The following is a 13,189-nucleotide window of genomic DNA, read 5'->3' as shown; positions in this document are numbered from 1 at the left end:
CCTGTCTGACACTTCCCCCCATTTCATCCTGCAATAATACCAATGTATTCCAATCACCTAACATCCCCTGAACTTCCCCATATCCCCCCACATAACTAACAGTGCGCCCTATAATAAGGGGATGACACCCCAGTATTACCCTGACAGATTATAATATATAAATCACACAGACACATTCCTGTCTTGCTGTGTGAGGAGACTGAGAATCCATTTTCCTGCCTCTCAGCTGCAGTTTCCCGGGATTCAAGTTGATCAATGAAGCCCCGCCCACTTCCGGTTCTGTGTGTGCCGTCACTTCCAGGTCCTTCTATTGGATGGGAACTAGCCGCTACCATTCTGGAAGAACTGAAGAGAAGACATTTCCGGAGCTGGCAGCAGAGGAGGTTTTAGGATTTTATTTTCTTTCTCGGCCATTGGGGACACCAGGAAGAATTTTACCTTTGTGTTCCACTGCCACCTACAGGAGAAGTGGCAAACAACAAACTTGTGTGTCAGCTGAGGTAAAACTCTGATATATCATTAATATATTACAGTCATGTCCTCGGAGGATGGCCTTTGCTTCCGTATAATACGCATATTCATTTTTCTGTAGTTCAGGTCTCACTAATTATAGCTCTGTGGCCCGAGAGTGACTTTAGGCACCGTGTCCCCAGAGACCCCCAAACTCCTTGTACACGCTCTTATCATCTCCCGTCTGGACTACTGTAACCTCCTCCTCTCTGGTATTCCACTAACCCGACTCTCTCCTCTACAATCACACTATCCTTGGTATGTGGAGATGAGGGTCTCACAAACCCACCAGAGAGATGTCCCAGTCCTCAATAATCCTGGGGTTGCACAAAGAAAGGTCAGGAGATTCCTCATCATCATAAGGTAGATGTAGCGGAGGGCCCCATAAAGTAAATGAGGATGTGGCGATGATGTGTGACCCCCTACAAGATGATATGTGTTGTCTCATTATAAGATGTTCCATATTTCTATTCTTCTGGTTTAGGGTGAAGATCTGATGGATATAAAAATTGTGGTTAAAGAAGATGAGCTGCCTTTGAAAGATGAGCAATATACGGAGGAGGCTGGAATGATGAGGACATTCATAGAGGAGGACACTCCCACACAGATCAGCACAGGTCAGCCATCATGTATTCTTCTTGTATCTCTGCTCACTGATTGGTCCAGAATGGTGCGGGGAGTGATATCAGCCAATAATAATTTGATAATAGGGAGTTGGTTCCTCCTCTTATGACAGCTATGTAAATATAGAAATTATATGGGAGGAGCTCCAGAGGTGCTATGACTGAAGAGGGGAAGAGTCCCAGCTGGTTGGGATCCCCGCAGAGGACATCTGCTGCCTCCATCTACCTGATCCAGATGGAATGTGGATTTGGGTGAAGTAACCCTCTCATATCCGGCCATTATATTTTTCTATTTTCCAGGACACTCCATGGAGAAACCCTCAAAGTATCGTCTAACTTTATCTCAAGATTATAAAATGGAGGCCATGACACGAGATTGTGCGGGAGAAGAGACCATCAGCTCAACTCTGGATAGATCATCCAATACTTATCAGCAACCTCCTTCTGTGAGGGATTGCGCAGGGAACCCAGGTCAGAAGACCTTTTCCTGTCCTGAGTGTGGGGAGAGTTTTAGCTCTGAGCGAAGTCTTTGTATACATAAGAGATCTCACACGGGTGGGAAACTACATACCTGTTCAGAGTGTGGGAAATGTTTTCTTCATAAATCAGAATTGGTCAGGCACCAAAGATCTCACACAGGGGAGAAGTTGTATTCCTGCCCCGAATGCGGGAAATGTTTTTCAGATAGGGCCAATCTTTCCAGGCATCAGAGATCTCACACAGGAGAGAAACCATATTCCTGCCCTGACTGCAGTAAACGTTTTTCACAGAAATCAGACCTTATTATACACCTGAGATCTCACACGGGGGAGAAGCCGTATCCCTGCCCTGACTGTGGGAAATGTTTTTCAGAGAAGACCAATCTTACCAGACATCAGAGATTGCACACAGGTGAAAAGTTGTATTCCTGCTCGGATTGTGGGAAAAGTTTTTCACAGAAATCTGTCCTTGTTACACATCAAAGATCTCACACGGGGGAGAAGCCATATTCCTGCTCTGAGTGTGGGAAATGTTTTGCTCAGAAATCGGACCTTGGTAAACATCAAAGATCTCACACAGGTGAAAAGCCGTATTCCTGTCCTGAGTGCGGGAAATCTTTTTCACAGAAGTTTTATCTTACCAGACATCGGAGAATCCACACAACCCCCGAAGTTCAGTAGTGTCCTGCGTATGTGAAAATATCTTGCTGTACATCAGAACTTTCATACAAGAAAGAAGTTACCTTCATGTGCTTCTCGCTGAGCTGATCTTGATCATGTTAGAAACAGAATGTAATAAAACCACCAAGTTCTTAAAGTTTTAGTCTTGTGTTTTGTGTTTCCATTATTCTGATCAATCATAGCTGCCCTTTCCCCATCTTGAGGAATTTTCTGGATTGGGTTGTTCTGTCATTGCTGGATCTCAGTATTGTGTTAGGTTTTTCTAGTCGGGAATCTTTACTGAAAACTCCTAAGTCCGAGGCAGTCTTTGCAAGGTCGGCAATGGACCTTTTGTACCCGAAGATAGATCATCTAACCTTGAAGGTTCCCCAAAGAAAGAAACGTGTCTTTGCTCAAGTTATGTCACGTGCACCTGCGCTGGGCATGAGGAATGGAGTTATCTCTTGGGTGTTACCCTACTTGGCGCCACAAATTGATGGGTTGGTGGAACACTCGAAGACCCTGGAGAGAGTGGTGGAGATGGATGAGAGCTGTTGTAGGATTGTCCCCGGCAAACCTTTATAAGGGTTATCTGTTGGGTGTTAACCAACTTGGCGCCACAAATTGATGGGTTGGTGGAACACTCGAAGACCCTGGAGAGAGTGGTGGAGATGGATGAGAGCTGTTGTAGGATTGTCCCCCGCAAACCTTCAAAGGGTGTCACAATCTTCTACAGGGTTTTCACTTTTTATATTGGGGAAGCTTAGAAAACTTGAAAACAACGACCCACCTTCCCCTCCCCCCACAAAAGTTAAATTAAACCCAGAACCAAGTTTTTTAATGCAGCAGTCTTCCCCATGCTAGGAGGTCACATGGTTTCCAGAGTTTGGGGAACATAAACTACTGTAAGTTGTCCCATTTTTAGAGATAGACACATGGCTGAACAACAGGTTTGTTGTTGCGTTTAGAGACAGGTAGGAGCCTGCATTGTTGCAATGGGCATTCTCATACTGTGTACATGGGTGTTCCCATGCATGCTCTTAAATAGGTGTAAATGGCCCCTGAGAGCCCCCGGGACACAAAGAATTGTGTGGTAATATTTTATGTACGAGGACTTGGCACAGTTTCCCAGAACCTGCAGTATGGGGGGGGACATGCTGGCAGAGTAACAAATCTCAGGACTGGCCTGCACCATCCAGAGCACCTAAGCCATTCACTCGACTGTAAGGGCCACAGTTCCTCTGAGCTCCACAAGGTGGCGATCTCAATTATGCTGAAAGACTGTGGAAAGAAGGAAGTGATGTTATCTACACACAGGAAAAGATTTCACTTAAACCAGGAAGATCCGGGTTAGAGGTAAAAAAATGAGACATTGCTAGAACTAGCAGCAGAGGAGCTAATTAGATATTTTTTTTATTTACTCCCTAATATCCCCCTGTCATGTCCATCGTCTATAGTCCTTAGGATGTCTTTTATCTCCAGCAGATAATCATGTAAATTAACCCCTCAAGGGTCAGAACATTTCCCCAGTTACTGGGCTGTAACATCTCTCTCGTAGCAGAATTTGGAGATTCAGATTTTGGGTTGTACTGAAATTTGCCCCCATTTTCCAGGATTTGGGTTTGAGTGAAATATGTGGACAGATTAGTGAAGGGAGTTGTCTGTTGTCGTGATGGATACAACCTCCTCCTCTGCTTTTCCCCAACCTCAGCCCTTTAAATCACCTCAACTAAACTGTCCCAATGGACCAGCTCTGCCCATCCTCTAATCCTCTATTACCAATTCCCGTTGGAGACGGTCCCCCCCCCACCACTTGTACAACCCGTACAGTCTAGCTATCCATCTGCAGAGAGCCCGGCGCAGCTCACATGACCAGATCAACCAAGATGGACCAGAACCGGAGTCACATAACTGAAAAGATGCTAAACCTCACCCTGGAGATCATCTACCTGCTAACCGGAAAGGTGAGGAGGATTCTGGGAGGTCACATGAGATTGCTCGCCTTTATTAATAATAAAGGCGTCATAGTCCTGACTGGAGAAGTGAGGAGGATTCTGGGAGGTCATATGACATCTTTTCGCTTCTTCTATGTAGAGTTTTTACTCCCTGCAAGACAAAGACCAATTGTCCGTAATGATACCTTCACCGCGCTCCTTAATGCTTAGGAAAAGCAATGCAGAGAAGATTCTAGAAGTCCTCCAGAGGATGATTGGGCTCCTGACGGGAGAGGTGAGCAGGGAATTCTGGGAGATTATTATGGGATGTGTCTGGATGGTGACTGTATCATTGTGTGTGTCAGGTTCCTATAAGGTGTAAGGATGTCACTGTGTATTTCTCCATGGAGGAGTGGGAGTATTTACATGGAGAAACCCTCAAAGGATCGTCTGACTTTATCTCCAGATTGTAAAATGGAGGCCATGACAGGAGATTGTGTGGGAGAAGAGACCATCAGCCCAGCTATGGATAGACCATCCAATCCCTCTGAATCTGTGCACCCTCCTACTGTGAGCGATGGTGCCGGTATTCTGGGGGAGAAGAAGTTTTCTTGTCCTGAATGTGGGGAGTGCTTTAGTTCAGAATTAAGCCTTTCTGTTCATAAGAGATCTCACACAGGAGAGAAGCTGCATTCTTGTTCTGAGTGCGGGAAACGTTTTCTTCATAAATCAGAACTTCTCAGACATCAGAGATCTCACACAGGGGAGAAGCCATATTTTTGTCTTGAGTGTGGGAAAAGTTTTTCACAAAAAACAGGCCTTGTTAAACATCAGAGATCTCATACAGGGGAGAGACCATATTCCTGTCCTGAATGTGGAAAATGTTTTTCACATAAGTCCTGCCTTTATACGCATCAGAAAGCTCACACAGGGGAAAAGCCACATTATTGCTCGGAATGTGGAAAATGTTATCCTCGGAGATCAGAACTTGTAAAACATCAGCGGTGTCACACAGGGGAGAAGCCATATTCCTGTCCTGTATGTGGGAAGTGTTTTTCGGATAAGACCAATCTTTCTAGACATCATAAATTGCACACGGGTGAGAAGCCGTATTCCTGCAGTGAGTGCGGGAAAGGTTTTGTGCAGAAAGCAGACCTTGTTAAACATGAAATATATCATACAGGGGAGAAACAATATTCCTGTCTTGATTGTGGGAAAAGTTATACACATAAATCACAACTTGTTACCCATCAGAGATTGCACACAGGGGAGAAGTTGTATTCTTGCTCTAATTGTAGGAAAAGTTTTACACAGAAGTCACAACTCATTATACATGAAAGATCCCACACAGGTGAGAAGCCATATTCCTGCCCTGAGTGTGGGAAAAGTTATACACAGAAATCACAACTTGTTATACATGAACGATCTCACAAGGGTGAGAAGCCATATTCCTGTCTTGAGTGTGGAAAGAGTTTTTTACAGAAGTCCACTCTGCACAGGCATCAGAAGTCTCACACGGGGGAGAAGCCGTATTCTTGCCCTGAATGTGGAAAATGTTTTTCACAGAAGTTTCATCTTTACACGCACCTGAAGTCCCACACTGGTTTTCCCATCCTAAATATGGAAAATAATTGTCATGGAAGTCTGAACTGGATGGACGTCAATAATTTTACATAAGTCTCTTAAAAATGTATCACACAGCCCCTTTTCCCCCATTTAATATATAGCTGTGGACATTTTTATTTTAAAGTATTTTTATGTCTTGTGACATGCTGAAATAAAGGTAATTGAACTATGTGTGATATGTGAAGCTGTATAAAGTTCTGCATATTCTATACAGATATTGTACACTGGCCAGGACACATTGTAAGAAATAATGATCTGTCTGATTTGTATCACATGACTTCCTTCAGCCTATGTATGGGGAGGTAAGTTGTCACCAGAAATAGCAAATGAGGGATGGCTCAGGATACGCAAAAAATTTACGTTCTTTGCCGGACAGTTTTGTCGGCACGGTGGCTCAGTGGTTAGCACTCTTGCATGACATGACTTTGGACTTTATAAAGCGCTTTATAAATACCATGTAATCATAATAGACAAAAGTAAAGGCTTTAAGAGCATAAGTGGCACAATAAGGACACTTGACAGGAGGTGGACCCTCCGTGCTACCAGCATGTTTAGCCGAGGTGATATCAGAGGTGCAGAGTCTAAGGTACCGCCCGGTGTTCACCAGAGCACCCAACAAGGGGTGTTGGGCTTTGCTGGGAACGGCACCCAGGTTGCGGCCCTCAGACTCACCCTTGCAGGTAGCAGCTGACAGCTGAAGATAACCGAAGGCAAAGTACAAAGTTGACAGGCAGATTTAAAACCGAAAACGGAAGCGGGTCAAGGCAGGCAGAGAACAGGCACGATCAGGACAAGTCAAGGTCAGGAACAGGAAAACAAGACAGGAATCCGAATGCTCACAGGAACCTCAGGTAGTAACATCTATTGCTGAGGTAATAAGTGTCTGACTGAGCCCAGCATATATAGGGAGACTGACAGGGTAGCTGGGCTGGGACTAGAAGGACACGTGAGAATCAATTAGCAGAAAGGGCTCGGCAACGGCCCCAAGTCCAGCAGAGCAGCTAAAGCAAGATGATCTGTGACAATAAGGAGCAGATCGATGTTTCTGTGACAAAAGCCACTAATATTATTGGGATGTTAATAATTCATGGGACTGTAGTCACTCTCCAGGGTGAGGGTAAAAAATCTATCTCAGAATTGTGAGAATGGTGGACAAGTAGAACTGTAATATATGCTGAACTCCAAGATTGAACTATCTGTGGCTTTGAAGATCTAGAAAGACTCGGACCAAAGAGCCACAGGTCCGGGGAATGCAGAAAAAAACTCAGGACCTAAAAGCACCCAATGTCCAGAAAAACAAAAATGAGTCAGAAAGATTTGGGTTCCAGCAGGCAGCAGAACCCATGAATACACATGGGAACTCGGGAGAAACAAGGAGCATTCAGGAAAACCCATGAATACACTTGGGGAATCAGGGGAACCAAGGACCATTCAGGAGAACACATAAATATGCATGGGAACTGAGGAGAACCAAGGCCCATTCAGGAGCACCTATGAATACACATGGGAACCCAGGAGAAACAAGGATCATTCAGGAGAACCCACGAATACGCACGGGAACTGAGGAGAACCAAGGACCATTCAGGAGAACCCATACATAAGCGTGGGAACTCAGGAGAACCAAGGACCATTCAGAAGAAGCCATTAATACATATGGGAACTGGGGAGAATCAAGGAGCATTTAGGAGAACCCATGAATACACATGGGATCTCGACAGAACTAAGATGCATTCAGTAGAACCCATGAATACGCAGGAGAACTAGGGAGAACCAGGGAGCATTTAGGAGAACCCCTGATTAAGCATTGGAAATTAAGGAGAACCAAGGAGCATTCAGAAAAAAACATGAATACACATAGGAACTCAGGAGAACCAAGAAGCATTCTGGAGAACCCATGAATACACATGGGAACTCGGGAGAACCAAGGAGCATTCAGAAATCCCCATGAATACACATGTAAACTACGGAGAACCAAGGAGGATTCAGGAGAACCCATGAAAACACATGGGAACTTGGGGGAACCTAAGGGCATTCCGCAGAACCCTTAAATACAAATAGGAACTCGGGAGAACCAATGACCATTTAGGAGAACCCATGAATACACATGGAATCTCAACAGAACTAAGACAGATTCACGAGAACCCATGAATATGCATGGGAACTGAGGAGAACCAAGCAGCATTTAGGAGAACCCATGAATACACATGGGAACTCAGAAGAACGAAGAAGCATTCTGAAGAACCCATGAATACACATGGGAACTGAGGAGAACCAAGGACCATTCAGGAGAACCCATACATAAGCATGGGAACTCAGGAGAACCAAGGACCATTCAGAAGAAACCATTAATACATATGGGAACTGGGGAGAATCAAGGAGCATTTAAGAGAAGCCATGAATACAAATGGGAACTCAGGAGAACCAATGACTATTTAGGAGAACCCATGAATACACATGGGATCTCGACAGAACTAAGATGCATTCAGTAGAACCCATGAATACACAGGAGAACTGGGGAGAACCAGGGAGCATTCGGGAGAACCCATGAATACGCATGGGAACTCAGCAGAACCAAGGAGCATTAAAAAGTACCCATGAATACACATGGTAACTATGGAGAACCAAGAAGCATTCAGGAGAACCCATTAATACACATGGAAACTCAGGAGAACAAAGGTGCATTTGGGAGAACCCATAAATACAAATGAGAACTCGGGAGAACCAGGGAGCATTTGGGAGAACCCATAAATACACATGGGAACTCGGGAGTACCAAAAAGCATTCTAGAGAACCAATGAATACACATCGGTACTCAAGAGAACCAAGGCGCATTCAGTAGAACCCATGAATACACATAGGAACTCAGGAGAACCAAGGCACATTCGGGAGACCCCATGAATACTCATGGGAACTCGGGAGAACCAAGGAGCATTCGAGAGAAACCCATGATCACACATGGAAACTCTGAGAACCAAAGAACATTCGGGACAACCCATGAATACACATGGGAACTCAGGAAAACCAAGGTGCATTCGGAAGAAACTTATGAATACACATGGGAACTTGGGAGAACCAAGGAACATTCGGGAGAACCCATGAATTCACATGGGAACTTGGGAGAACCAAGGGGCATACGGGACAACCCATGAATACAAATGGGAACTCAGTAGAACCAATGAGCATTCAGAAGAACCCATGAATACGGATGATAACTCAGGAGAACCAGGGACTATTCATGGATTTAGGAGAACCCATGAATACACACGGGAACTCAGGAGAACAAAGGAGTATTCAGGAGAATCCATTAATACACACGGGAACTCAGGAGAACAAAGGAGTATTCAGGAGAATCCATTAATACACATGGGAACTTGGGACAACCAAGAAGCATTTAGAAGAATCCTGGGTCCCTCAGCACATTGACCGGGAGAAAGTCCTCTGGACAGAGAAGACAAGGCTGGAGCTTTATGGCTTCAATTTCACCAATAAAGGCCTGCAAAAAATGTCCACCATACATGCTGAAAAACGTGGATGAGGCTTAGTTCTGCTTTAAGGCTACTTTACTGCATCTGGCAAAGGGTGAGTCTTTGCAGGAAACAATGACATATCAAGACTATCAACACATTCTGGATGGAAAAAGTACTGGGGTCATCTTCAATGGTAGTTCATGTGGGTACTTGTAGAGGGGAGTGCACCCTATGAAGGTCTCTCCCACCCGTTGTCTCCCTTCACCTTTCTCCTGACCTCTTACCAACACAAGAACCTGGGAGATTCTCACACAGATTCAAACCACAGAATGTTTGGTGAATGTTATGTTCACTGCTTAATAAATAAACCCTTCTGAGACATTTTTCTGGGCTGCAGTTCCTCTGTGCTCCACAAGGAGGAGAGCTCACGTATACTGAGACAACAAGTCTCTATGGAAAAGACACAGGAAATGATGTCATCTATAAATAAGGAAATTCTGGGTGAGAGGTGAGTTGGCAAGACAACGTGCCTGAGGGGAGGGCCGAATAACAGTGTTGTTAACAGTTAGATATATGTCAGGGGGGGATTTGGAATTTGAGGTGGGGATGATGATGAGTTCCCCTTTATCCAGGTTGAGTTTCAGGAATGGGTCAGACATCCATGATGAGATGGCTGACAGGCAGCATGAGACCTTATCCAGGACTGAGGGAGACAGGTCAGGGGGGGACAGATAGATCTGAGTGTCATCAGCATACAGATGTAAGCCAAAGGAGGATATGAGACTACCGAGAGAGGAGGTGTACAGAGAAAAGAGAACCGGTCCAAGGACTGACCCTTGGGGAACACCAACATGGAGGAGAGTGGGGGAGGGGGAATTACCATGGAAAGAAACTTGAAAGGAGCGGTCAGACGGAAGCAAACCAAGAGAGAGCAGTGTGACTGATAGCAATGGAGCCATGATTTGTATTAGAAGGGGGAGATAACAGAGGAAAGGAGAAGGAGCAGGGAAAGTTGCCTTGAGACTTAGCTGTGATGAGGTCATTGGACACTTTAGTAAGGAATGTTTCAGTGGAATGGGCAGCTCACCAGACTGGAGGGGGTCAAGGAGAGAGTTGGTGCTCAGGTAATGGGGGAGTGTTTTGTAGACAAGGTGCTCAAAACTTTGTAAATATTTGGGAGAAGGGAGATAGGACGGTAGCAAGAAGATATGTCGGGGTCTAGTGAGAGTTTTTTCAGAAAGAATAATGATAACTAAAATAAAGAGAAAAAAAGATAGGCTTTTCGGCAATCTCCTGCTGGCCCCGGACCAGTATTCCCTCTCTGGTGGTCTCTGCTTTACAGCGCTGGGAGAGCAAGTAATGACACCATGCCAGTATGTAGTTAAATCACTCTCAAAGCTTTATTATCACATTGCAGTTTATATAATGAAAACAGCTGGTGGAGCATACTTGGCAATTAGTAAAAAACAGAAGATGTGCTCATAGTTTTGCTGAGCACGGATTGTTTCAAGATAAAGGGGGAAGCGGATGTTAGTTTACTGATAAGGAAGGTACAGCTAGTTTTCACTCAACTCAATTATCTAAAAAATATAGCAAAAACACAAAAGTAATTTAACTTCAAGCTTTAGTAAAATTCCACTCCTTACAGCAATATCATTTTCAAAACATAAATTTATTGACACAAAAATTGGCCCTAGGCTTACCATAGATCTACTATGCTACCGTCCTGACTATACATTGTATTCCTGTACTAATTCGGTGTATATCATACTCATGTTAAGGGTTATACGTATACAGGCAATACGGATCTTGTATGCCAATGCGTTTTGCTTCCTCAGGGGATTTCTTGAGACTGTAAAATTGCTGCCCAAGGATGTGTAAGACTAATAATAGTATAATAAAATGGTTTATACCACTTCAAAAAAGGTGAAAATGAGAGAGGGTGGGGTAGGAAGAACTGTAGTATGTACAGTTAGGTGAGAGAAGGAGACCCACCCTACCCCCTACTTTGTTGCCAGGTCTGGGGGTATGTGTAAAGTGCAGGCCTCCATAGGAAAGTACAGCAGCAGAGGCAGAGTCAGAGGAGGAAAGCCAAGTTTTAGTGAGAGCCAGAAAGTTCAGAGACTTAGAAAAGAGAAGGTTGTGTATGGAGGTTAATTTGTTGCCAACAGATCTGGCATTCCATAGACTGCCAGAGAGAGGGGGTAAGGACTTATGGGTAGGGTGAATGGGGATGAGGTTAGGAGAAGGGAAGGTCTTGCTGGGAGTATATGGAAGGGAGATGCTGTGTGAGGGACCAGGGTTGGGTGAGATGTCATCAGAGAGTATCAGTAAAGTAAAAAGGTACAGGAGCACAGACAGAGAAATAAGGAGAGTAAAAGAGCAGAGAGACAATGAGTTATCAGACTGGGGAGTGCAGGGAGTAGTGCTAGCAAAGAGAGAGCAGGATGAATAATACATTTTACAGATAATTGGGAACCATAGGCGTACAATAAACAATGTGGCAAGCAGAAGTCCAGGAGAAGCAGTCCAATAATATGGGTTCAAGTGAGGCTTGTAAACTTGTTCCAGGAGTGCAGGATGATGATTCAGTCAGAGATGGTTTGATGAAATACCAGCTTAGAATGGTGGTAGCAGTAGCAGCAGAGAATGTGTTGGAGTGCAGGTGGATAAATCAGTCCAAAGGCAGGAGGTAGAAGTAGTAGAGTGTGATAGTATGTCCAAATCTGTTCCAATTCCTGTGTCATTCCCTGGATTAATTCCCATTGCACTTATAATTTGGGCACTTGAGATTTGGGCACGTGACCAGGGTCCTAACGTGACCTTGCCTGTTGTTTAAATAGAAGTGCTCTGGGTTCTGATTAAGGATGGACTGATCAGAGTAACAAGGAATTTGGGATATCAGTTGAACCTGGGGAGGGGAGGGGTTAGCAGGGCAATAAATATCAATGTGCACTCAGCTGGAACTAAGGGATAGTGAACAGATAAATCTATGAGGAGATTAAAGTTGGTGCAATAAATTCAATAAATTCAGCCAGAAAAATTCTCTTTATTTTGGAGCTCTGTCCCCCCGACACCTTAGCAGTCTCTTGTAATTACAGATGTGTTTCATACTTGATTTCATACTATATTTGAGGTAAATTTGTGGATGAATATTCTGACGTTCACCCATAATGTCCTGGGCAGCCTCCATCCAATTTGACCAATAATGGTGCATAACCCCACCCCCGCCTATAAGAAGGGGTGTGAGCTGGGTCACTGTGTAAGGTGATAGGGGGCAGGGAGAGCGGGGTCATTGGGGGTAAATTATTGGAGGGGATTTAGTGAAGGGAGTTATGTGTGTTGCATTGGTGGCCCCATCTTACATCTCCCAGACTCGGAGCAGTCACAACTCCATACTCACAGCCCTACCTAATATTATACCATTGGTACCAAGAAATGTCCACCATCTGTCTACAGAGGAACCACCACAGATCCCATGACCACAACAATAGGGATGGAGGAGGACGGGAGTCACATGACGGAGAGGATACTAAACCTCACCCTCGAGATCATTCTCCTACTGACCGGAGAGGTGAGGAGGATTCTGGGAGGTCACATGACATCTCTCATAATAAAACGCGGACCTGATCAGAGAGATGAGGAGGATTCTTGGAGGTCACATGACATCTTTTTGCTTTTGTAGAGGTTTCCTTCTCTGAAAGACACAAATCAGTTAACCATCACAGTGCCTTCATCTCGCTCCTTGATTCTTAAGAAAAACAATTCCAAGAAGATTCTAGAAGTCCTCCAGAAGATGATTGGGCTCCTGACGGGAGAGGTGAGCAGGGAATTCTGGGAGATTATTATGGGATGTGTCTGGATGGTGACTGTATCATTGTGTGTGTCAG

At 44.6% G+C, this 13,189-nt stretch overlaps 5 protein-coding genes across 8 annotated transcripts in view; 3 read left to right on the top strand and 2 right to left on the bottom strand.

Moving 5' to 3' along the window:
* Nucleotides 1–13,189, bottom strand: part of LOC140338957 (uncharacterized) — a 275,025-nt gene that overhangs the window by 15,308 nt on the left and 246,528 nt on the right. The window lies entirely within an intron of this gene.
* LOC140338906 (uncharacterized) overlaps nucleotides 1–13,189 on the bottom strand; it is a 155,616-nt gene that overhangs the window by 89,350 nt on the left and 53,077 nt on the right. The gene's annotated exons all lie outside the window — the stretch shown is intronic.
* LOC140339138 (uncharacterized) overlaps nucleotides 761–13,189 on the top strand; it is a 15,618-nt gene continuing 3,189 nt past the window's right edge. Inside the window, exons 1-4 of the mRNA XM_072423721.1 lie at nucleotides 761–1,127; nucleotides 1,434–2,284; nucleotides 4,810–5,809; nucleotides 6,453–6,454. Coding sequence (XP_072279822.1) covers nucleotides 1,007–1,127; nucleotides 1,434–2,284; nucleotides 4,810–5,809; nucleotides 6,453–6,454 — 1,974 coding nt within the window. The 5' untranslated portion in view covers nucleotides 761–1,006. The remainder of the gene's footprint in view (nucleotides 1,128–1,433; nucleotides 2,285–4,809; nucleotides 5,810–6,452; nucleotides 6,455–13,189) is intronic.
* On the top strand, nucleotides 2,290–4,679 carry LOC140339838 (gastrula zinc finger protein XlCGF53.1-like). Its single transcript, XM_072424737.1, has 3 exons — nucleotides 2,290–4,236; nucleotides 4,367–4,501; nucleotides 4,572–4,679. Exons 1-3 carry the CDS (start codon nucleotides 4,141–4,143, stop codon nucleotides 4,677–4,679), a joined length of 339 nt encoding a protein of 112 aa, XP_072280838.1. The 5' UTR covers nucleotides 2,290–4,140.
* Nucleotides 9,762–13,189, top strand: part of LOC140338972 (uncharacterized) — a 93,671-nt gene continuing 90,243 nt past the window's right edge. For all 3 annotated transcript variants that reach the window (XM_072423382.1, XM_072423384.1, XM_072423383.1), the window contains exons 1-3: nucleotides 9,762–9,807; nucleotides 12,759–12,873; nucleotides 12,985–13,119. In XM_072423382.1, the coding sequence (XP_072279483.1) occupies nucleotides 9,770–9,807; nucleotides 12,759–12,873; nucleotides 12,985–13,119 (288 nt within the window). In that variant the 5' untranslated portion in view covers nucleotides 9,762–9,769. The remainder of the gene's footprint in view (nucleotides 9,808–12,758; nucleotides 12,874–12,984; nucleotides 13,120–13,189) is intronic.

This window comes from Pyxicephalus adspersus, chromosome 10, assembly GCF_032062135.1.
Source record: "Pyxicephalus adspersus chromosome 10, UCB_Pads_2.0, whole genome shotgun sequence".
In the NCBI taxonomy this organism is placed as follows: domain Eukaryota; kingdom Metazoa; phylum Chordata; class Amphibia; order Anura; family Pyxicephalidae; genus Pyxicephalus; species Pyxicephalus adspersus.
This window is presented reverse-complemented; position numbering and strand designations above follow the sequence as displayed.